This window comes from Lepeophtheirus salmonis, chromosome 4 (genome assembly GCF_016086655.4).
Source record: "Lepeophtheirus salmonis chromosome 4, UVic_Lsal_1.4, whole genome shotgun sequence".
Lineage (NCBI taxonomy): Eukaryota > Metazoa > Arthropoda > Copepoda > Siphonostomatoida > Caligidae > Lepeophtheirus > Lepeophtheirus salmonis.
The window spans coordinates 30,134,358-30,161,766 of NC_052134.2; the positions used below are offsets into that span (position 1 = coordinate 30,134,358).

A 27,409-nucleotide genomic window follows, 5' to 3' on the forward strand; every position below is an offset into this window, starting at 1 on the left:
TTCTCTTCATCGAGGGCAAATAAATACTAATACACAACATTTATAGAGAGTTGACTGATAATTCTTTATCAGATCTCTGGACGTGCTAGTTTTCCTTTTTATCCCAGTGTCATTGACCTAATTTTTATCGTTTGATAATTCTTAGTGATTTATACACCTCTTAACATTATAATTAATACTTCTAGATATGAATATTATATAAGATATTTTTCTGATGACAAAGACAAGAAGACTTAAGTGAAACTAGAGATAGTTGGTTTGAGTGATTGACTTCATTATGGATCCCTAACATATTGCCACATTTAAAATTATTATTTCTTATTCGCTTTATGGAGCAAAGTCCTCATAACACTTTCAAGCCATTTGCTTAACTTGAACGGTGTTTTTTTTAATCAAGAAGCAGTGTAAAATCAAAACACTAATTATTTCTGTATACATTGTTTTGGAAATAGAAAAAGTGGCGCATCACTTAGCACAATAACTCACAAATTAAAAAACAGATTTTCATAAAATTTTGACAAATGTCTTTTGAAGGTTGATACCAACTAAAAATGAGGTGAATTTATAAGTGCCATTTATCCACTTTTCAGACCATGGGTTATATGTAAGAACAGAAGAATTGTGAATTGCTGAATTATTTTTCTGAAATAAATTGTACTATACAATATATTTTTATATTTTCCGGATCCAATTCCATATACAGTAAAATCTGGATAACAAAGAAAAACTCCTATTTGTGTCAAAATCAAATACAATTTTAGCCCAAATTTACGGATGCAAAATGATTTTTAAGCACTCTGAAAAAAATCCTACCAAACAGACGAAAAAATTATGTTTTTAAAGTTTCAGTCTTCAAAAGGCGTTTTTTTACTTCTATTGAAAATTTTGACTTTTTTTTAAACAACATTCTATCTTTGTAAGGTCAAAAGTCTCAATTTTGAAGTTATGTTGCTGAACTTTGGAAGTTTGAATCGTTTGAGTATCTCAAGTATTTCACTGGGTTACAGTTTGTTTTCTTCAAAATAAAAAATAAGGATTATATTCTTATATATCACTAGAGAAAATTATCCCTAATGAAACTTTTGAAATTACACAACATAACTTTAAAAAAGACTGTAGAAGTAATAAAAAAAAACACCCTTTGAAAATTGAAATTTTAAAAACAAAATTTTCCTGTTATAATACAACAAAAGATCTAATTAACAGGTCACACTAAAAACTGGAAACCCTAGTACACGCGGTGAAATAAAAATTTGATCTTTTTGTAGCTTTAAAACTGTATTCTATAAACTTTTGCTGTTGCTCTAAGCAAAAAAAAGCTTTAATGATCCCAACATTCGCTACTTTCTCCTTACTACATTGAACAAATATTAAAGAAATACAAATTAATTGTTGAAAAAGTAATTTTTAGAGTAGTGGGGGAGGGATTTGCCTGTAGTTTTTTTTTTTTTTTTTTTTTTTTCAATGTGATTATAAAATCATTTTGCATCCAAAAAGTTTGGTTCAAATCGAATTTGTTCATTTCCATGAATTATTTTTGGTTATTTGTGTTAATATATATATATATATATTTTTTTTTTTTTTTTTTGGGGGGGGAAGGGAACATTAAATATAATCCTATTGATTGAAAAGCAATGTAAAGTTAATCTGAAAAGAAACCTATACAGAAAAAAATAAGTTTCCCTTCTTACGTTTGTAGCTATAAAAAAGAAAGATCGTCCTGGGAATTGTTTATTTCAATTTTTTTCACAGACTTACAAATTCTTATGAAGTTGATCAAGGGCGTTCATAGTAATATATTTTGGAGGGGCTTGGTTCTTGGAGTTTTTTTTGGAAAAAAATATTAAAATGAAAATTTGAAAAATAAATTTTAAATATCCCATTTTTTATAAATAAATGTCATTATTAAATTTTTATGAAAAAATTTATAAAATACATAATCTTTCACTAAAAGTTTCAAAAAATAAATTTGAAATATTAGTTTTTTAGCAAAAAAAAATTAAACAATCCAAAGCTCTTCGCAAAAAAAATTTTTTTTGCAGAAATAACATTAAAAAATTCATTGCTATTCTAAAAAAAAATATTCAAAAACTACAACTTCTTTTTTAATTTGGTTAAAAAGATTTCTTCCGATATCTGACCTTCTCCCATACTTCCGTGGGTTCAAAGAGAAGAGTCAACGACTTGTCATGCAAATTTAAACTCCCTAATATCTAAATCCCAAGCCTTCTTAAAATTATTGTTTTTGCACAACCCTTAACATACTTGACTATGATTCTTTCTCGCATTTAAAGGAGAACAATTTTTCTTCCACTGACTTTCCTGTAACATAATTGCAGAAAAATACTTATTGTTTATATGACTTTGTATATTTCTACACAATCGATGTCGAACACTTAAAATCTTCAATTTTTGACTGCTTAATATAAATAAAAAATTATTATTGTTCCTATAACTTAAAAAAAAAAAATTAGCATGTTAAAAAATTCTGAATATGCATTATTTAAATGAGTGTCATGGGGTTAAAATGTTTTTTTATAATTATTTTGTTAGTTATAATCTTATTTTTTTATATAAATAGTTGGACTCGTCTCCTACTCTCTACGACGGTTGACAACAAAGTATCAGTCAAACAAATTGCCAAGACTTTTGCTTCTGGAAAAACGGAGAAATTGGTGTATCAAACACTTTCAGAGCTGGGATTACCTTCAGAGAAAGTAAGTAAGAATACCACCTACTATGATTAACACCACTCACTACCCCCTCTTGTGCTGCTGTTTTATTAAGTGTAATGTTCATATTAGTGTAGTAGATGTTTGTTTGAAGAAACAGAGAAGAAGGGGAAAAAATGGAACAGAACAAAAGAAACAGCATTTCTTAAAATTAACTTATTTTATTCCTTAGACAAAAAATTGAGTGGGGAAAAAAGAGAGAAGTGATTTTCACATATTAAAGAAGAAAATGTTTATCATTTACATATAGGGTATAACATTCATGTCCGGCGCTTTTGATCTACCCAGTGGTCCATTAAAATTTGAAAACTGTATATAATTTATTAAATAACAATAGAACTTCAACAAATTTAAATAAATGTGTATCTGAGCTCTCTTGATCATTAATGTAGCCGTCCTTGGTGGCAATGATGACTTCCAGGTGGTGGCAGAAGGCTATGTAGTCCTCTTTCATGGTGTTCTAGTGCAGCATGTTTTGAAGGCCTCGCTGTTTGGATGATAGGCCTTCCTTCAACATACACCCAAAACACTTTTCTGTTTTATTTAACTCCTTTGTGTCTAATTTGGCTTTTATATATATATTCATCTTTCCTATCCAACGTTTTGGACATACTGAAGCCGAAAACAGTGGTTCGTGAGACGCCCAGCCGCATGGATTGCGCGAGTGGAAATTATTCCATCACGTTCAGGTGTCATTTTCTTGACTTGAGCAAGAGAGCTCAGGTTTTATTTTTTGTATTAATTGTTTATGCTTTAATATAAGAATATGAATTAATTTCAATCACTCAAATTTCATTCCTTATTGATTAAATAAGTGTTCAAATTTTAATGGACCATCCCCTATTTACTTCAAAAAAAAAAGTCATTTTTCAACATTTATTCATAGAATAAAAGCTGAGCAGCAGATATAACTATTAAGAATATATTTCCATCAAAGTTGCATCTGCTGATCTCAATAACGTCCTCAATTTGGATTCTGAACCAGGGACAAGCTCTAAAAACTAGAACCCGATCTTAGTTATTGCATTCGTGAAAGAGGGAATCGATCAAGGAGTTTTTGGTGTTGTAAGGACATATGTCGACCTTTTACTCAAGGTATCACTCTATAAAATAATCCATTGGATTCAGGTCGTGACCAGGTTAAATATCCTTGGACTCCCAGTTGTAGCAGTGCTCGTGTAGGCAATCTTTTTACCCTAGGGCCTTCCTCAATTATGCAACCCTTCTCCTAACAATCCTTGTCTCAGCATTAAGATTGTTTCAACACTAAAAACATCACAACAGAGCATCTGCGTTCTGCCTCTGTATATACAATTGGTTTGAAATATTTTGTCGGTGACTACTATAAGAAAACGTTTGTATGTATATTTCACAGCAAAAAAAAATCATTGCACCATTTGTTAGCATATGGGGCGTGAAAGTCTGACAATCCAAAGTGCCGGATTTCGTTGTTACAAACAATATGTGTTTATTTACAATTTAGGGATGTGACGGTGTTGAATTGGGAGGGGAAAAAAGGCGAGAAATTCAAGCTTTCATATAAACACACAGACGCATGTTTAGAATATTTAATATAGTATTTTTATGTAAATTGAAGCTTTCCTTTTGATTTATTACTCTGCAAGAATGAAAAAAAGAAATCGACATTTTCACAACAACAAAAAATTATAATTTTTTATACCCAATGCATCATCATAGAGCCTCATAACAACCAAATAAATCGATACATTTCATATTTTTTATCATATGAAAGATTTCGGGATGTTATATAGATGTAGTCCATTCTTTGTTTCTCTTGAATATATATATTTATATTTGCCTTAGTTTAAGAACAAGAATAATAACAAAAAAGGAAACCCTTTTATAAAAGACCTTAAGGGCCTCTAGGGGGGGAGGGAAGGAGAAAGTATCAAGAAAAGGCTAAGAACCCTATTTCCCTTCAAATTAAAATATATATTACAAAACCTTTTTATAGCATCAACTAATTAGTTTTTCGTGTTTGTGTTTAATAAAAGTAATTATTATTATCATTACAGAATGATTCCATGAGTCAAGATGAATTAACATTTGAAAAGTTTTTGACAATTTACAAAACTATTTGTCCACGAACGGATATTGATAAATTATTCGATTCCATGTAAGTTATATTATTGTATATATATTTTATAAGTCCAATATATTTCTATTTATGTCTGAATATAAATAAATGGAAATATCTACGTATTGTTAGGCTTTAAGAAATTACTATAATATATATGTAAAGCCGACCCATTTATATACAAATATGTAACAATAGAAGCAATTTTCTTTTGTTCAAAAATTGCTTCCTTGTTTTGACAAAATTGTATGTACTATATATATTTATTTATGTAGTAATCCAATGTTTTCGTTTTAAGAACCAATGGGGTTGTTTTTGAGTTATTATGAGTAATGTATTTAATGGTGTTGCTTTGTATACAGATACTAAAGTGCTATAGGTGTAGTGACACATTTAAAAGAGTACACAATCGTTTGGAATTGGTCCTTCCATGTCTATAAATTGATTAAACTTCAAATGACAATTAGAATATTTTAAGCACTCTAAAAAAGATAATTCTTAATTTCTGACCAAAAATTAGGAAATATCGTCATCTTTAAAGCCTTGATATCCTTAGAGCAATAATTATATAATATTTTAAGCTTATAAAGTACAGTTTCAAGGTCATTTAAAAAGTTAAAGGTCACAAAATAAGTCAACTTCTTTTTTATTTGAGAGTGGGGTTTAGTGTGTCAAATTCTTTGAGTGCCCTGTTAATTCGATCTTTTGATTTATTTTAATGAAACAGTTATGTTTGTAAAGTTTTAGTCTTCAATAAGCGTTTTTTGACCTCTATAGCTATTTTTAACCACATTCTCTATTTGTAAAGGGATTCAGAAGTTTCAATTTTAAAGTAATGTCGTCAACTGATATATAAAAATATAATCCTTATTTTTCATTTTGATAAAAACAAATTGTAGCCAAAAAAAGTACTTAGAAGTAATTTTCCAGGTATTGGAGGGTTTTTGGCCTGGAATTAAAAACTATTTGTTCAAGAGTGTTTAAAATGTGTTCTTGCATCCGAAAAGTAGGGCTAAAATATAACTTATTATTGATATCCCCTCCCCCTCTATTATTATCTAAACAAAAACCATGCAGAAGACAGTGTAAATACATGAGTTACCTTAAACGACATTTTTATTCTATATTTTTAATAAAAAATATGAAAATATGGCTCTTATTGCATTATTGCATCTTGTTGCAAAGTGCAATAAGATCGAGTCTAACAGATACTTCTAGACAAAGTATGACTTCATCAGAATAAATAACGAGCGCAGAGCGGTCGACTTAATCAAATGTTAAGAGTCTCAGCAACCATTAGTTTCAAATTTGTAAATATCAGACAGAATGAAAGTGATGCAAAGTGAGACTATTGCTGAATTCGCTCGAGCAAGAAACAGCACCAAGGCTATCATTAACAATGAAAATAGTGTTATTTTGGGCAAGTAAAAAAAAAACCAAAAATCAACATGTTAATCTCACAATTTGAAGAATTTTTTGAAGGAGAGCATTTTAGCTGTCATACGTTTTTATTCGATCCGCTTCAATCAGCTGTGACAATGTAGGAGGGAGAGAAGGAAATGAACAAGGACATCCGGAAGAATTACTCCAATGTCGATCCTCAATTTTACTCCGAGTCCAATAAGGACCTACAATTATATATCTGCAACAAATACTCAGAGTTACATTCCTTCTTTTATGAGTACACATGAATGTTCAATCAAGTTTGGAATATAATTGAATGTATTAGAAAATGAAGTTCACTACTCTGGACTTAAATCCTCAACAACATCTGAGGGTAAAAAAATCTTTCTTCAGATTACCAATTCAAAAATAAACCAGATAAGCTAAAAAAATACACCGGATTTTCACCACTAGCTATCATTGATGATTGTCCAAGATAGGCTCCAACCCAATGTCCCAACTTTCATGACACCTCGAGACCTGGTCCCAGCTCTCAAGAAATTAACCCCTTGGAAGTCCAGAAGGAGGAACAGGAGTAGGCCTTTGCCAATAATATGAAGACTTTGAAAGCCAGTATCGCGTATGAGGCTAAGAATCTGTATCTTCCTCACACACAAAACGTCTATAATTTTTGTACAGGTTTATCCACTTTTTCAAAATTTCATCTAGAAGACATCATGAAAGCACTATCTGCATAGTTTTAGGCAATTCTTGGCCAATTTTGTTCCATAGATGAAAAATTGAAAAACCGAATTTATAAGGCAAAATCGACAATTGTGAGGCGTCTTGTATAACCCAAGGAAAAGATAATGATGAAATGTTGTTATCTTATTATTTTTAGTTATAAAGGGCTTAAACTGAACTCAGAATATATGTTGATTCAGATGAATTTAAATATTACACTTCTTCTGTTTTTTGCCCTTTACATATTTTCATCAAGTTAGTGGTTTTTTACATTAACTAATAAAAGAGGGGAACTGTTTTTGTTGAGCACATCTCAAGTATACTTTACTTTTTAAGACAAAATGGTGAATAAGATGTATTTCATTATGTGTGTAGGAAGTAAATTAATTCCTATGGAAAAAAAGTATCACAATATTATATTAAGAAATTTTATTTTTAGTGAGATGAGAGTCATTTCTTAAATAGTGGCTATGAATTATAACTATATGGTGAGGACTCAAAAATTAGAATTATCTTTGAGGCTTTTCTAAAATTCGGACAATTTTGTCCTTGACACCATTCAAAGAACTAAGAAAAAGCTACTATTTCATGTTGGTTTTGTTTTTACAAAATCAAAAATTTCTTAGCAAAACAGCCGAGGTTGTGCGATGTCCTACGCAGACAAGTCCATCTCAGAAAAGAAAATGTTTACAGCGGACACTGTTCTGAAAAGGAGAAATGATTGCTTCTTAGTTGAATGAAAAACTCATGTCGAGGAAACCTTCATTAACAAAAAATCAACTCAGCTCATTTCTACGCCGTCGTGGCGTCTGACAGGAGTAAGATACCTTCCTACTCCTTCAAGGCCAACAAGATAATCAAGACGGACGTCTACTACGAGGTATTAGGTACCATGTTTTGCCTTGGTTGAAGAGCACGTTTCCGAGGGACAACTTTGTGTTTCCCAAAGACTGTGCCACCACACACGTTGGAGAAAGTGTAGAACACGGCTGCCTTCTTGCCGGCAGACTTTTTGCATTCATCCTCACCTGACGTGAGATCCTGGGCTTCTATGTTTGGTTCATTTTGGAGGCAAAACAAACAAGACTTTCGCCTAAATGCCGATGCTCTGAATGCCGTGTTCACGGAGAAGTGGACAACTTGTCCTTGGACTCCATCAAGGGAAGCTGTGCTGCTGTTTGCCCTCGTATTGAAGCCATCATTCAGAATAGAGGGGGATATATTGAATAAAAATTTAGAAAATTGTTGAATTATCAACTTTTGCTTCAAAATAAAAGTATGAAATAGTGAAAACGGCCCTTAGAATTTTCTAATTTTTGAGTTATCACCCTAGAGTTGCAGGTTCAACCCTAACTGTGACAAGTTTTGAAATAAGTTGTGAGGGATAAAGGGTTTTATTCAACTGTGACACGAACCTACACAAATTGAGTTCAATAGAATAACTTCTGCAGTGTGTGTTGTCCACTGAGCATTGTCGTTTTATTAACATCGTCACTTTCTGTCTTCCGATATACTTCAGAGGATCCAAGGGTTTTAGATTTTATCAGAATATATATATTTAAAAATCCCTTAAGCCCAATGAGAACAGATAACACAAATTGAGGGATATAAATCCCTGTTTCGGGCTCGACTTTATAAGACATAAAATGTAATTGATTGTTCGATACGCCCTAATCCCATGAAATTGACTCCTTCATGATTTAGAGATTTTGTTTTTTATGATTTATGGCAAGGTGAGGGGAGTCCGATCCGATACAGAGGAATGATGAGGCCAGAGGAGATCATTATGAAAAGCACATTATACAAGTTGGTCAATTTTCAAGAGTAACAATGTCCGAAGTGACTGAAAGAACCAGATTTGCATACTTCAACTCCTTTATAAGGGTATTCCTGAAATAATTTTACCCTTATGATTCATAGTAGATAATAGAGTAAGTAGTTCTTCCATTCTTTTTTTTCACCGGCCTCATTCCTTTGTCACTCCTCCTGATAGTCCATAAAAGACAAACTCACAACTTCCTTCAAAAGGGTAAAAAAAAGAGTTTAAAAGAAGTCAAAAGACTCATACCAAAGAGGAGAGGGGTTTCTGACATTGCTGGTGTCAAAAGTGATCTGTCCACCCTAACAAGACTCTTCCAACCCATTTTTTTATAGCTGTCTGGAGAGAAGCCCCGAGATCTCTTGCAAGGGCCCTCATGGACTTGAGGGGATTGGCCTTAGCTGTTTTCTTTAGATACTCCGTTTGACATTTACAACAGATCCCTTCTTCCTCTCCAATGTTTGGACTTGCTGTCGACGCAGACGGTGGTCCTGGAGACACTCAACTACTTGGAGTGCGCGGATGGAAATTCATTGATCACGTTCAAGTGCTATTTTTTCGACATGTGCATAAGCTAAAACTAAATATTTATGCTTTAATATATCGAAATATGAATTAATCTCAATCACTTAACCTTCATGAATTATGGAATTTGTAAGTGTTCAGATTTCCATGGACCAACAGGTATATGCTCTTTGCTTCGCAACACGTCGCTTCACCTAACTTAGTACAGTTATTTCCTTGGTAAAAAAAGGTTATAATAATGAAATTTTACCTAACACTCTCTCCTATTTTTGAGATGGAAAGAAAAAGTAGGCTGTCAAACTTATACTATGTACCTAGAAATTAAATCATGGAACATGAAATAATGTTAATTAAAAGGTGTATGGCAATACAAAATTCCAAACATGAATTAAATATAGTATAAGTATGCAGGAAAATAGTACTTAATTAAGGTTAATATGATTTTGTTTTATTTTCTACTAAAAAAGCATCAAAAACATATAATTTTAAAAACAATATATGTAATAAAATTTGTATACTCATCTTAATAAAGTTAAATAAAAAGTTGGTGGTCAGGTTGCAGAGTTTAAAAGAAGTGTACTTTGCATACACAAAAAAGAGAATATATTTTCATTTCTTCTTTCTTTCTTTTTTTTAATGTCATATTTGACAAGTTGTTTATTTATTTATAAAAAACATATAACAACATAACGCCACTGTTTTCCAACATAATAGAAAAAAACTGGGGGAATATAAAAATAATTTTAAATTATACACCGTTACCTTCATGGACATTTCCTTATGTCAAATTTCACAAGTTTTTTAATGTTCTTTTTAAAGTATAATAACAAAAAATATTTTTATATAATCATTTCTTAAGCTGTCAAAACAGATGCACACATTTACAATGTTTCATATAAAACGAATGGCCTGTTTGACGAAATAGACGCGACACAGTAACAATCTCATGTACGTATGTACAGAGTGGGGAGCCAAAACTTGCAGTAACATTTCATTACGCAACCAAGCGACAGATGAAAAAAATTAACAAGTTTTGTTTTTATTCAATTTTGCGAAAATGTCGGAGCATCAACAAAAAAGGCCAAACGTATACGAATTAATCCACGCTAGTGTCGTTAGCGAAGAAGGCTGCAGCAGCCATTAACATGTCTATCGGGACTGTCTACAGCATTAACAAGAACATTACAGCTCCATACAGCCGAGAATAACCCAAACTTATCCAGCAACAATATGACTGACTTCTCGTCTACCTCCATGTGGGCCACCTGGACTTTTGAGTTTGGGGCTTCCCCGAAAAGAATGACTGCCTCATCTCTCATTAAAATTTGAATTAGTTTTGCGTTGTCATCAAAATTCAATATTAACACGGCCTTTATTGTTTGTGAAGGACAAAATATTGAATTAAAAAGTAGCTAAATATAATATTTAAACAAATTGGTCTAAAGTTGTATTTCTTGATTCCATAAAAATCAGTTATTTCGTAATTTAATCATGTCATTGCAAATAGTGTGCGAGTGTGGCGTCCATTGAGCTACGTCACTCCATTATTTTCTTCATAATACTCGTAGATGTGTACAAACAGTTAAAAATGCTCGATCCCTACTTACAAAAAAAGGAATTGCAAATTCGTGATACATACATCATAGGTAATTATACAATTAAAATGAGTTATAAAATTTACAGCCTTAATAGCACAATCTAATGCAGGTTTATAATTTCATGTGGACATTGAATAAATGAACTCAGTGTTATTTATATTATGCACTAATCCCGAATTTGCAATTACCTTTGTAGTATCAGATTTTTGAGCGTTTTTAATGCAACATTTTTTACGATACAGCGGGCAAGATAAAATAGTTGCACTAAAAAAAAAACACTAGAGCTCTATTTTTAAGCTTTTATAGAAAAAATCAATTCAGGTAACTTCATTAAATAACAAAACTGACATCAATTCAATGTAGGAGCCTTCTGTCACAAACACTACCTCGATACGGGTCTGGAATCGGGAGTATGCCCCTCTTGCTCAAGCAATGGTGGGAGCTTGGAGAATCAGACTGGCTTTGGTGTTGTGGGAGTTCATATTGGTATATTCTCGAATAATGACAACAAAAAGTAGTCCAAGGGATTCATTTGGGGGAAGAAGGGGTTGTGAGATAAGGTTAACAAATCCTTGCACTCCTTCCTAAGCCAAGCCTGGCTCTCTTTGAATTTGTGGGCTGGTGCCAAGTCCTGCTTCCATATCTAGAGTCTGCCAGCGCTCACCGGATTGCGCAACAGGATCACGACACTCTTCAGCACGTCCTGGTACACTTTGGTATTGACTTTCAAGCCGACTTCGAAGATGTGATGTGGCATAGTGTTGCCCTTACTTGAAACCACACCAAAGACATTAACCAAAACCGGATACTTTCTTTTCATCTCCCTGACCAGTGCCCTAAAGTGTTGACAGAGGATTTCATGTAAAGGGGTTGACAGGCCTTCTGCCTGGAATCCATCATTGTCGCTAAGCTCTCTACATTAATTATTACGAGAGCTGAGACAATATCTATGTTGTATACATTTCCTTGAATTTCAATTGTTAATCATAAATTATATCTGAATGAAGTTTAAAATTCAAAGTGTTCAGATTTTAATGGATCACTTGGTATATAATAGATTTATCTATATTTGAAGTATATATTAAGATGTGAATAATATATAAACGCTGGTGTGCAAAAATGAATTAACTCCCGAAGGCGTTTTATGTTTACCATTCGAGGATCACTGGTTCGTTTGTTTTTGTTGGTGAGTGATCGAGAGGCCAAAATATTCATCAGTAATCCTATCATATTATTATTTGTTTTCTCAAACTCTTACTGTTTTTTTGTTCATTCTTGAGGACAGAACACATATGAATTAATATAAGTATTGAGTCGTTACGTATGAATGTGCACGTTGAAAACAGAGAGTAACACTTAAGATTTCTTGTAGAGTATATATTAAAGCAAAAATTCTCTTTTTGTTGACGCTTAACTTATCCGGGAAATGCTGAGGACTACATCTAGTATTGTATATTGGTATATGTAACCTTATTAAATTTATAATTTGATATTTATTTAATTAGTATTGTAGTTTGTTAAAATATGAAGATAATCCAATTATCACTCTTTGTGACTTTTCATGGGGAAGTGGTATATTAACAAAATATTTTTTTACATCTGTCGAACATGCCTATTACTTACAAAATCAAGCTATTTTACCATCAAATAAATATACACAAGTCAGTTTAACGCTTGTAAAGTATACATCAAAGACTTTAAATTACCAAACACACCAAATTCATAAAGATGGAAGTAGTGTATTTGTTTCTTGTTCATGAATAAAATAGGCCTGAAAAAGAATGGAGATGAAAATATTGATTTAGAATTAGAATCATTTAGAATCCAAACAATACTCAGTGGTGTTAATAACATATGCTGTTCAGAAAACGACAGCAGAGTATCCCTTTTCCATAATAAATTACGCTACAAATAATCTTCAAACAATTTCATTGTAGTCAGATACGGTGTCTGTAAGACAACATTTAAGATATATATTAATTCTAATAAACATTTCCATAAGTTTCCATATGAAAAACAGCATAGAACAGTTTTTTTGTAACTACTTTTTTGGACATGTTGAGCTCTCATGGGCTTAAAATATGCATTTGGATCAAAATCGATGACTGACAAATTTTGAAAGAGTTTTTGAGGTCGCCCGACGCCCTTAAAGTTTTGGAAATTGATGTGTTTTTCGAAAGTTTTGTCTTCTTTTTTTTATATATCTTCCAACCCCAGTAAGATATGATTGACGAAATTAAATATTATTAAAAGAAAAGGAGTGTTGTCAATAATGAAGACATTTCCCACAGTATGTTCTGCTTAATATACCTTTTTAAAATGAGGAATCGTTTTGAATTATAATTAAGGAATATAACTCTTTATGGATTTTTTTTTATTAAACTTGTTGCTTGTGACAAAGCCATTTCAGTTGATAGACCTTTTGTGTAAGGATCTTGCAAATGAAGTCTAGAGATAACTTCTTCTATTTTCTACTGTACAATTCTTTTGAGTCCATTAAGGATGTAGTTTGAGAAGGCAATTGGTATAAATGATTTTGCTGAGCTGTTGTCGTCTTTACCCGGTTTCGTCAAAAATGCAACCTTCATTACTCGCCAGATCCCTGGTGTATAGACAGTACTGAAAATCACTCTGTAAGGCTGAGAGATGTAATAGATTAAGTTGTCCCCGAGTTGTTGTAGTACAACTGGTTTAAGTCCACCTGGTCCTGAGCTTTTAAATGGTCCGAAGGAGTTGAATGATTCTTTGACCCTATAAGCTTCCACAAAGTCCAAGTTTGGTTCTCGTAATGGTCTATCACAGATGGTATTGATTATGCAGTCAGGCAAATGGGTTTCCATTAGTATTTCCAAGGATTGAGAAGGTGATTTTATGTATCCCTTATCTGTTGTGAGGAAACCGATTGAGTCTTCCCTTGGTTTCTGAACTCTTATCAGTTTTGCAATATCTTTAGCACTTTCAGCTTTAGTGTAGAAATGTTTCCATGAATCTTTTATCTGTTTTCTGAGTGATGTGCGATATTCTCTTTGTTTTTAGTTATTCTTCCCTGTGTGCACTGAAATCACGCATATGCTCGAGTTAGTTGAGTTTGTTTCTCAACCTGCCAAGATTGTTTGTCCACAATAATACTGATTTGGCTTTTTTTGTTTTTCTTAATGTGCCAGCAATGACAAGTGCCTTGATTATATCATCATATATTGATTAACCACATTGTACCAGCAAGTATCTCATCGCCAATGTTTCCAGTGACCTCTCTGGTACGTCTTTTCTTGACATTTTTTCCCCTTTCTCATTTTCTCCACCTCTCCCCACGAGGCTGGCAAGACCGATGTATCATTCAATATAACATTTAGGACGTATTTCTCCAAAGCGGCATCAATGACATAGATTACCGCTCTTTTGTTAGTGTAGCAGTAACCTTCATAGTTAGATAACAGTTTTTTGAAGTATTCTGTGGTTTTATATAAGAGACGTATAGTAGGGTTGCCAAAAACGAAAAAGTTAGACAATCGAATGTGGCTGGTTATATTTTAATGTTATGCATAAAAGTAAGCATACATGCCAAATTTCAAAAGCAAGGGAAAACGTTTTTAGCTACTGCGACGGGATTGAAATATCAATGTCTCATTTTATTTTGTCATACTTCATTTTTTAGCATACATTGCACATGGTAACTCGAAAAATAAGTTAATATTGAATGACTTATTATAAATTCAATAGATATCTTCTTTAAAAAAGTTTCAAAAGTATAGATTACCGGTTCTAAAATTTTATAATACAAAAAAAATCTAACTCAATGTAAATATAAATAAAACAAAAATCTTTTGGTCTTAAAAACAAGTTGAAGTTTTAAAAAAATCAAGGGTTAAATGTTCCTATTATTTAATCATTATTTTACACTTAAATAGAAAGAAGTTTGATGTCTCTATATTGTTTCTACAAAAGAAGCAAATCCTTTCTTCGATAGACCTTGCCTGAGTACTACTAAAATGGAGAGTGCTCGTAATAATTCGATATTTTAACCAATATAAGGGGGGAGAAAAACTTACATAGAATAAAGATTATTTATTAAGAATTCATATTTATATATTTACACGCTTACATCAAACATAGATGTGGTAATCTGCATTTAATATATATTAGAGTAGGTTTGCTCGGGTCATTTAGTAATTAAAAGGAATCAAGAACTCTTCTACTGAATATAAAACCAAAAATAAAGAGCTTAAAATTTTAAGAATTATTCTCTTGTCAGTTTTATGGGTATGAATATATATTTCATGGGATGACGAAGTATTTGTATGCACAGTTGAAGTGATGGGCCAAAATACAGTTTGAACTCTACCACTGCCACGTTTCGGGGGACCAAGGAACTATTTTAATATTCCATAGTATACCCCAGCCCACAGGTTCTGTAGTTGAACTGCTTGGCTCGAGACCAGTAAATTTTCCCACCAACCTTCCCTGAAGCTAAAGTACTGGGCCTCAAGACAGTTTAAACGGCACACCTGCGGTATTTCTAATCACCAAGAACCCCTTCTAACATGATAAAATACACGCCTACCCACAGGTTGTGGGCTGTTGGTCCCTGAGCCATGTTAAATTATTCCACCGCAGCTTCCTTCATTATCAAAGAACCCTTCTTATATCCAAAATATACCATAGCTCTCAGGATGTACATATAAAGTGCTAAAATATACTATTGAAAGACCACCATGACTCAAAGACTCAAAAAATTGTTACAAGAACCATTTCTGGAGCCTTAAGAACCTACAGGAAATTTTTAAAGAAAATTCATGCAATGGCTTGGCTGTAATTGAAAAAAATGTACATACACATACTCAGACCTTTACATTTAATAAATATATACTCAGTGATATTAATTAGGAGTATCTTGGGTCTCTTAAAAAAAAGAAACTCAAGATAAACATGGTAACCCATTTAGCTTAAAGAATATTTTAGAGGAGAACAGCTTAGTTGTCATCTGATGTCAATATTCAATTCTATTTTTAGTTCAATAAGAACATATAATAATGATATCCTCACAACAAACCCGAATTTTTGAGCATACAAAAATGTTCCAACAGATTTTGAGTATAATTGAATGTAGTAGTAAAGGATGTTCGATCCTAAAAACCTGATAATAATTTTTATCAGTATATATACACACATGGATACATGTAAAAACACAAAAGGTGCAGTAATCCGTCTTCAGACTTTTGCAAAAAAAAAAAAAAAAAAAAAAAAAAAAAAAAAAAAAAGATTTGTATTAAACCCTCTGGGAAATCAAGAAATGAATGTGACCTTCGAAATTATTATTTTTCTTATGGCTAATTACATTGGATATATGTTATAGTCCAAATATCATTTAATCTCAGTCCACCCTAAGCATATTATAGTCATCTATTCTAAAGTTAGATTTTAATCAAAGTATAATTAATGAACATTGCAAAAATCATTTCCCTCGATCTAATGATTGAACGTATTTGCTTTCAATAATAGACGCTGACTGTTTTTCATATACTCACATTTGTTTTCTACCGATACATTTGTATATTTGTCATAAATAAATAGTAGCAGAGATAGATAATAAGATTAATTTATCCTTCATCTCCCTCCCATTTACAGTACCTACATTAAGATATAATAAGATTTATCAATCTATTAAATGGAAATGTATGTGTGTTTATGGGTGTGTGGGGGGGGGAGGTCTGGAAATTACGGCCAAACCAAGCTATGGATGTTGCTGAAATTCTTCATTTACCTTCTTAAGCCTACAGAGACAGTTCTGGTACCTCTTTTTTTTTTGGTATCAAACGATTACTTCATATCTACTCTATACATAAATATTTATAAAATTCCAAGAACCATTTTCTCAGCATGTTGGTATGTACCTTTGCACGGTTTTTTTTTTAAAGAGATTATAAGATTTAGAGAAGAAGAAAAAAGAAGAGAGAAAAAGACACAGAATTTTTGTCAATAATATGAAAGTTGAGCGAACGACAGTTCAACTTGAATAATTTTTCTTCTCTAACCCTTATAATCTCCTTTTATTAAAAGTATGCACAGATACCAACCATCATCAGGGTTCAGAAATTTACCCATGACCCGGGTAAAACCTGGGTTTAACCCGAGCAATATAATATATATATATATATATAATATTTTGCCCATGATTTCAACATATTTGGGTAAAATATATTTAATGGGAAATTATTTACAGCACAGTTTATTTCTATTACATATTTAAATTTACAAAAATTAACTATAATCAATAATCTATTTCTTGTGGTCCTCGCAGCATTTGATGATAATAGACAAGTTTGCCAGATATAGCATTACCCAATCGGTTGCTAGGGTTCTTATGTACCAGTCCATAAATACTGACTGTTCTTTCAATTGAACACTAGGAAGCAACAATAGTGTGCAATTGCTCCATCAGAATGAAACCCTTTGGCAATGAGCATGTTTTACTAAGAGATTTCCACCGGCTTAGAGGATGAGTGTGCATAGCATTAGTGCAAAAAAAAGAATGATGGCAATGGGGCACATTGTGCTTGGAATGAAATTACGACACCAATAAATGACAAATCCTTCTCATTTAGCTAAGTCTTAGATTCTTCCACCTGGTTGTCATTTAAAAGCAGACTTTGATATTTCGGGTGTGATAGATATTTGGCAAGATGACAAGGCGGTTTTACGTAGCACCTCTCGGTGGCTGTCTTGTAAGCCTAAAGGGACTTTACATAGAGAAGCGACAAATAAAAATAAGACATACACTAGTACACAAAAATGCTTAGAAAACTGTGAGATTTGGAATATGATTTGCTCAACCATTCCCCTTACTCTCTTGATTTGGCACCCTCAGACTTCCATCTGCTCACAAAACTTAAGAAATTTATTTATGGGAAGTTAAGATGACCAAGGTTAAATATTTTCAGAACCTTCCAGACTCTCACTTCCGGGAAAGAATACTGATGTTGGAGTGGTGATAGATCAAGTTTGTGGAAGTCAAGGGAGATTGTATATGGAAATAAAATCATTTTTTAATTAAAGGTAACAGTCTTTTGTCTGTTGGGCCGATAACTTTTTACTTTATCTTCGTATAAATCTATACATATATATATACTTCTTTCCCCCATTAATATGGTTACATTGTTATGTCTTCGATCAAAAGAGAGTAAATGGAATATATAACAGATATTATATATAATAGATACAGAAATACAGATTGAAAATCAACAATACTTAATTAATATGGAAAATTAAAGGCAGAATTTCTCATATCCATGAAATTCATCGAAAATGAGATCCCGAGTGAGAAAAACTGATTTGAACGGTAAAATAGTTAGTTTTAATTTTGTATACTACATACTTTATAGAAGTACAAACACTTTGGTATTCAGATAAGTCGAACATGAGGAGACCATTTAATTTCTTCTGATATATAAAAACTTTTAAGCATACCATATAGTTACTGTTTTTTTAATAGTGCAATGCACATTTTATGTTTTGAGACGTTTATAAAAAATGATTTCATAGCTTGATTATATAAATCTAAATCAATATTGTATCAATTTGGTTCATAATTTTAGACAATACAAATGTTAGTAGACTACTCAGTTAATGGAAAAAATAATTTAATTACTATTTTTTTACAAATCAATAATTTTAAGGTGTGAGCTAAGAATGGATAATTATTATAATCAAAGTAACTGACAAACGATTTATAGTGATATTCAGTGGCGTCGTTAGACTTTTTATAAGGGGTAGAGGGGCTTGAGCCCCCTAAAAGTTTTTGAACCCTTCCATTTCTTTTAAATATATTTATAATTCTGGTTTTGGTGTTATTCTACATGGAATCCAAAACGGTTAAAACTATTCATTCGTCTGAAGTTTAACAAGTAGACGTATGAAATGACCGAGCATATCCCTATGGTATTTTTTGGGGGGATCCGAGATCATTAAGAGCCTGCTTTTGACCTACATCGAACCTTCTTTTCCTTTTCTCTTTCCATATCTATCTCCTTCTCTCTGTCTCTTCTGATCTAAGATGCTCACCTACAAAACATTCTTCAAATTGTCAGATTTACCATGCTAATTTTGGGTATGTCCAAAATATTCCTGATTATCATCCTTGTGTATAAATTAAGACTGGGAGGGTACACTAAACCCACAGTTTGGTACGGTCTATTAATATAATGTTTTTCTATTATAGAATGAATGAAGTTTTTCAAAAAAAATTCTATATTTTATTGTTTTATACTTTATATAGTGTGCAAATAAATTATTCTTAAACTTCTTTAAAAAAATAAAAGTTGATAGATATTAAATATACAAGGATTATTTAATAACATTATTCATGAATTTATTTATTTTTTTCTCAAAAAGATAAGCTTGCCTACATTTTCATGTAATAAACAATATGGATTAGCAGTTCCAATATCGCAAGCTGTCATGAATAGAAACTTTAATAGTTGAATACCCTTTGTCTTTTAGGTTTCTCTGTGCTTACTCAGAAATTAATTTTACAAATTATCTGTTGGGTCAAAAATAATTTATGATAATTGAGGTATTAATAAGAACATAATCTTGAATCGTGTGCCCTAGCACTATAGAGAAAAACAAATACACATTTGTTAATTGCGATATTCGATATACATTATTACACTTTTTATTTGTTCTTATCAGACCTTACCCCCCCCATAAATCAGCCAACAAAGATTCAAGAAAACTTGGGAGTCTTTGTTCTTGATATGCTTCATTTCATTTTTCAAATGAAATTGCACAAATAAGACTCCAATGCTTACAAAAATTACATGGGGATATTTAAAAGTACTTAAGTATTTGCAAATTAATTGCAAATATTATTTATGTGGTGTGACAATCTGAAGAGAAAAAAACTGGTAATTTTTTTTTGCAATCATCTTAGATATTTGTAGATTATCGATTCACTGACAGCATTTTACCGAGTGGTTCATTAAAATCTGAACACTTTGAACTTTAAACGTAAATTTTATTAATTAACAATATAATTTCAACAAAATTAATACTACAAATATATATGTCTCAGAGCTTTCTTAATCATTAATCTAGCTTCCATTAGCGGTAATGATGGCTTCCAGGCTAGGAAGGTCTGACACTCGCTGAAGATGTATTCCTCTCTCATGGCGTACCACTGCTGGATGGCAGTAGCTTTAAGGGCATCGGTGTTTGGATGACAGAGATTGCAGGCCTTCCCTATGACATGTATCTAAAAGGTGTAGTTGAGGCACTTTTTGATAGCTCTCTATAAAGCTATATATCGAATTCTTCGAGTTGCTGGGTCCAAATGTTAAATATAAAATAGACTTACTTTGCTCGGTCGTCAAATTAAACCTTGATTCGTTTATAAACCTTTATTTACATCCACAGATTGCAATATTATTTGTTTAAGAGTTTCAATTTTGACTTTATTTACCACAAAAAAGAGAAAAGATAACAATTAGTAAATATATCCCTGAATATATATTTATATTAAATTCGGTTATTTCTTCATTATTTTTTTACTTTTTTCAATATATTAAGAATTAAGATCGTTATTTTTGATCGATAGAGTCATATAACCTATATTATTTGTCTCTTAGTTGAACTGCATATGGGTTATATGGCCTTTAAGTTATATATTTGCATAAAATGCACTCCAAATTTTATAATCATCTCTCAACTAAAGGTGAAGGGGTTGGATATTGTCTAGCTACATATTTTAAGGGTTAAACTCAAAAAAAGTTTGGGTTATTTAAAAGAATAAATTCTTAATCTTTCAGAGAAAGAATATCCATTATTGAAGATATGCATAGTATTGTGTGCTCGATAAAAAAAGACGGGGAATCCTAAGTTGGACAAGTTTGAAGTATATGCTTGCATTTTAGGTACACTAGCCAGGTTATTGGTGTCGTTTTTTTTTACTTCATAAAACTCAAGTACCAATTGACGAGCTTTTCTCGTGACACATCACTAATAAATACACTTTGAGTAATAGTCTTAAAAAGTTTCCAATGACTTTAAATCAAATATAATAATTTTTAACAAAATGGCATTCATATTTTTTTCAGATAGTTTGCTGATATAAAAGAAGTTACAAAATAAAATAAAAAGTACAAGATAGAGTTTAGAAGCTAATCAACAAAACTTAATTTTTTTCTTTAAAAACTTTGAAAAATTAAACTAAAAATATGAAATTGTCTGAAAAAAAATGTCATTATACGATTTGATGTTTAAATTTTTTTCAAAAATTCAAAACTATTCTCAAAAAATTAAACTTTTTTGGAAAAAACAATTCAAAAATCCACAGGAAAGGTAATCTCATTAGAAGATTAATGGGAATGAAACATGTATTTATATAATGTAAGAATGTACCTTGGTATAGAATATATTTTTATTAGTATCAATAGAATCGTCTATCAATAGAAACTTCGTAAGTTGAATACCCAACATGGCGCAGACGACAAATAATTGACTTATTAACAAATTAAAGTGAATGTATCTCGTCAAGTTACAGCATTTTGGAACTTTATGGGAGTATTGGAGTCCTTTACATTGGAGGAAAGAACCGAGGATATGAATTCAATTCATCATGTCCAAAGTCGAGGATACCTCAAAAGAAATGGAGAAGAGATTAAACTCTGAGTTAGAATGGGAAGAAGAGGAGGCCAAGACTAAGGAGATTATTTTTTAAGAAGTCACTAAAACAGTCGAAAAATTAAGGCAATCGATCTTAAAACTCTCAAAAACTTTCATAAAACCAAACGAAAGAAACCGCTCTCTCGTCCAAAAGATGAAAACTTCAAAAATAAATTCTGATTTGAAGCCAGAGATACTCACGAAAGACTCGAGATTATTATAATTTTTATTATCGTGCAAATAACAAAACAAAACTTTATATTATCTTAATTCATCCTCTCTTTTTTTTTAATTTTTTTATTTGAAAAGTTGATGTCTTTAAAGCTATTAAGTTTTTTATTCTGCTTTTTGCATTCAAGAAATTTCCAGATATATATAACTTTAAATAAATAATATTTTTTTGATAAATGTAACTGACAGATAACTTTAAATATATATATATATATATTCAAGTCAATAGCAAATGTTTTTTTGACGATAAATCATAAATCAATTTTGATCTAACGTAAAATGGATGTCCAACCTTTGTATGCGAGTTTTGAGTATTTATATTCAATTTTAAGACTTAAAAAAAAATTATATTATTAATATCCAAGAAAAAATTAATTAAAACTAATTATTCATTAGGGTATACTTATAATTTATTTTTCCTATCTATCATTAAATGCAAATATCTGTGAATGTTTATCTGTGAATCACGTCCAGACAAATCCATTAATTTTTCTAAAAAAATTATATTTGCTCTTTAAAGCTCCAGAAACGGTTCTTGAAACAAATTTTTGGTCTTTAAGGCCAGGCGGTTTTTAAATTGTATTTTTTAAAAACCATTTTTTTCACTAAGAAAAGACTACTTCATATGAAACAAAAAATAAAGAACTTAAAATTGTAAGAATTATTCTGGGGACATGTTGGTATGTATGTATATTTGCACACTTTTTCTAAAACAAAGATTATAAGATTTAAAGAATAAGAGATAATTAGACAAATAATTTTTGAAAATAATAGGAATGATGGGCGTAAGAGAGTTCAACTTGAATATTTTCTCTACTCTATCCAAATAAACTCCTTTAAAAATGCAGTAGTTTTCATAACTAATTTTAACTTCCTAATGCTTCGGACAAGGCCGGGCGAACCTACTCTATCTCCTCATGAAAAAGGGTCAAAAGATACATAACTACGTCAACATAAAGCGAGAATTGCAACGCCCGGCAAACTTACTCTTCTTTTTTTAAAATAAGTGGGGAAAGTTTTGTCAAGGGGGTTAGTATAAGGGTTGTAGGGTATCAAGAAGAGTACAAAAGACTTGCTCAAAAGTTTCTTACAACTAAGGAGACGGGGTTCTTTCATTGCTGGTATCAAAAGTGTCCTCTCTACCCTCACAAGGCCCTTTCTACCCACTGTTTTAATAGCTCTCTCGACAATCTGGTGTGAAACCCCAAAATATTTTGCATGGACCCTCATAGACTTGAGGAGATCGGCCTGGACTTTTTTCTTTAACTCCTCCAGGTCTACTTTGGCCTTTTTGACAGAACCCTACTTCCTTTCCAACATGTCCTTCCTTTTCCCCTGAATGTTTTCATCGCATGTCAAATTTAAATAAAAAACTAGAACAAGAAAATCAAATTGAGAGTTTTACTAACAAATTTTTTTACCTTTATTGGAAAATGTTAAAGTTAAAAAAAAACCAAATCAAAGGTCATGTTTTAAAATTCAAACTCTGCTCCAAAAATGTAATTGTAAATGTAAAGAACATGTTGTTGTTTTTTTCTTCCAAAAATTAAGCTCTCCCCCTATAAAAAAATAGTAATAATTAGTATATAAAATAAATGAATCAGTATGTTACTGGCGGAACTTTCTATTCTCAGTGACATCTTGACACGACCTGAAATACTATGTGAATCTAAATTCAGATTTTTATGAATCTCAACAACCAGGATCCTAGTCTTCAAAACTTCCGTACTTTTACACTTTAATGTGATAAGTTAAATTAAAAATATCATGAAAACGACATTTAAAGAATGATTGACCTTTTTTTTATATAGATTATATATGTGAGATGGTGTTGTACTGAACGCTCTTATTATATGTGCATACGCATTCTTGGAATATAATTTGACTACTAATCTCAGAATGTATATAAAAGCCTTCTGATTAAAACCGTCACTTGAACATTTGTGGTTTCTCTCAAAAGCCTTCACGTCATAGTAGAAAATACCTTTTTTTAATGAATCTAACATCTAATGATTCAATAGTGTATATTGGAGAAGAAATCATCATCACAACAATGCTGCCAAATGTATTTTCCGTCCCAAATAAGAAATGGAGTTGTTCATGCTTTAATTTTGGTTAATGATATACAAAAATGAATAATACTGTGTTCGTTATGGTTTTGTGAATGAATACCTCTATTATAACACGGTTCAACAGAAAAAGGTTCCATGATTGAAACAGGATGAACTAAGAAAAAATGTATTCCCTTGATTACAAATATGCCATTAGGTTTTCTCTATCACCCTCAAAATCTTTAAAAAAAGGTCATATTGAAGATAGAGATAAAAGTCATCAATAAATTTTAAACACCTGTGTCAAAAAATTATAAAACAATTTTTATTAGGTTTTTATCATGTTTAGAACTCAAGTAGCCACTGTTTAAAGTATAAAATTCTACGACGCATAGTCTATTTCGATCTTGGCACCAAAAAGATTGTTATTTTGATTGATAATATAATCAAAGTTCTCCGAAATGCAACAAAATTACTAAACAATCCCTGCATGATATGTACATATTATGATAATTGTACAATAAGATATCCATGGATATATTTGGACATCTAGTTTAAATCTTTTAAAGGGGAATTAGCCCGTGTATTTATGTACATATATTATGAAATCAAATAATTAAATCTACAAAAAAAGTTCATATATTTTATTTTGTCCTAATGGATTTAGAAGGATGTCGGATTTATGTAATCATATAATACCAATCTATGTATCTAAGCTGAAGGCTAAAGATACAATGATATTATATTTATGTAAGATCAAGGAATAAATTGGTAATCTTGTCAGTTCATGTATGTAGTTTTATAATTAATTTTTGTCTTAATGGGAAAGGAATTATAATTTATTTTTTTATTAGTTGGTAACCTGAAGTGTGAATTATATTTTCATAAGATGCTATAATTGTTAATTAATTTCTGAGGAGAGAACTCATTTTTCTACTATTTACAACATAGAAGCTATCATCGGAATAGATAAAAAATAATTATTTAATGAAAAAAGGGCTAGTTTTTTTGTAGTTGCTACTGGAATACATGTTGCTGTCTTATTCTCAAGCTTTTCTATTTATTCTTCACTCTTGAAGAGAGAACATATATTATATTATCATGAATTATAATCTGTAATCACAAATATGTAAGCTTAGGAATGACAGAGAGTAACACTGGGGAGTTATATGGGTAAGTCTGGAAGCAGTTCCTAGATACAAAGTAGGGTTTGTATAGCTCATCTGATAGCTGCTCGAAGCAAATTTAATAAAACACTGTGACAGCTAAACTAATCCTCTCTGAAACATTGTTCATACTGCCAGGATGACCATATTAATTTTTTTTTTTTTTTTTTTTTTTAACATACCGGTGTAAAGTATTTTTATCATCTATGATCATTGATATATACAAAGCAGAATTGAATATTTGCATGTGCTCATAAAAGAAGGAAGATTTGTAGGGTTGTTATAATTGTTTGTCCTTGTTGAATATGGGTAGAAGTGAGGATCGGCAACGGAGATATTCTTATCAATGTCTTGAGTGTTTTTTCTATTACCCAAAGTAATATTCACTGGATAAAAGATAAATAATTATGTAATAATATACAAGATAAATCTCCAAGAAATCGTTCGTGTTACTTTCCTTTATACATGAGCACACTCATACGTAACTACTCAATACTTATATCAATTCATGTCACGTGTTCTCTACCCGAGAATGAAAGAATATTAATAAGAGTTTGAAAAAAAAAAGTAATCTGTTGGGATGACTGATGAGTACTTTTCTCTGAGGGAGCGTTCATATGTCTGCCATATGGCATTAATACAATTACAGTATTATTTCTTACATCCAAAATATTTATATGATAATCATCAGAGAGAACTATGTACAGTGCACCCTGTATACATGTTTGATACTATCAAGACACACCTGCAATATTTCATTAATACAATTACTTGGTTAATTCTTAGATCAAAATATATTTATGACATACATAATGGATCCCTATATAATTTTCGTCATAATAAATCATGAAGACATTCTCATGTACTGCATACCAGTTGAGGAATTCTTTGCGTCTATCCTTTCTTTTTATGATGGCACCCTTTGACAAAGTATAACCATACTGTATTTAGTAAGGTTGTACCTCAATGTCATGTTTAACAATCTTGGTAATAGTGGTTCTGCTTACATTGTGATCCTGGGCCAGCTTTTGTATTGATCTTCGTGGAAGTCTCTCAAATTTTTCACTGACATCCTTCACCAGCCTTGGAGGAATCATAATTTGGTTGTTCCACTCCTTGACCTCCTATCAGACTCAACTCCATCCACCAATCGCTTTTTTATCTGTAGGAAACTGTCCAATTGACAATTTGGAGTGTGTCCGTCCAACTTTTAATATTTATATTTCTGTTCCCTTTGGTATTTTTCATTTTCCATAAAAAACAAACAAAAAAATTCAAACCTTTTTTTTGGAGGAAAATATTTTTATGTAGGGATTCACTCGTCAGTGGTATATTTCAAATAGGATGGGCGTTGACGAAAAATTAAATGATTTTTCATTCATATTTTAAATTTACTAGGATTTTGTATACATGTTATTATGCATTGTCCTACCTATATTGATGTAGTTAGATCCCTCTGTTGACAATTTTCTTATAAACACTCATGTATTAACTTCATATTCATCCAAGTAAAAAAAAAATCAAATTTGAAATTTGCAAAAAAAAAAAATACGATAACCATCGCTGAAAAAGCATTAAAAAAACTTATTTCCTTTCTTTCTCCTCCCCTTTCTGTCATTCAACAGTCGGATTTTGACAGTGCCTTGATTTGATTTATTATTTTTTTTTACCTTATATCATTATTATTATGATTTGTTGATTGAAGAACTGTCAAGAAATGATGTTTTCCACTGTGATAAAGAAATAAATAATTACAAATAAAGAAAACCTATGTATGATTATGGCATGCATATAATTATGTATAGAATGAAATCATGCCTATATTTTGCAAGGAGGAAGCGGCAATTTTTTTTTAATTTTAGCAGGTTTCTAAATCGTATTTTGAAGTATTTAAGAGACAGTTTTTGTAGTCCAAAATGATATAATAGTGTTTTTAATAGGCATAAATAACCTCCAAAAGTATATTTGATAATAATATATTGTAGATTTGCTACAAAAAAAAAACCAAAGTTTGAGTCGTAAAAATGAAGGGGAAATAATCAAAGTATATGCGCGTAATAGACAGTACAAAAAGAGTATATGTTTGGAGCAGTTCTTAGAAGTAATGCTTGTCAGATCTTGTTATATAAAAATAACATTTGTCACAGAATACTGTTTTTGAAGTCTATTGATAATATTTTTCGATTAATTAATTGGCATCCCTACTATGAAGGATTATATTTGGACACTAATAGTAAATTATCAATCCATTTTCTTTTAGTCACTCATGATTTTGTATACAAGAAGTTGGGATGGAAAGGGGGAAAAAAAGTCCTATCCTATAGTATCTTAGAATACGACGGAACACTCCTTTGATTTAATCAATAACTCATAAATAATATTAGGCTGTAGAAAAAGTAATTT

The 27,409-nt window shown here is 31.2% G+C and overlaps 1 protein-coding gene across 1 annotated transcript in view; it reads left to right on the plus strand.

Annotated features, from left to right (window-relative positions):
• LOC121116655 (1-phosphatidylinositol 4,5-bisphosphate phosphodiesterase-like) overlaps positions 1 to 27,409 on the plus strand; it is a 154,146-nt gene that overhangs the window by 33,594 nt on the left and 93,143 nt on the right. The window contains 2 exon segments of the mRNA XM_040710924.2: positions 2,582 to 2,717; positions 4,769 to 4,869. Of these exon segments, the coding sequence (XP_040566858.1) occupies positions 2,582 to 2,717; positions 4,769 to 4,869 (237 nt within the window).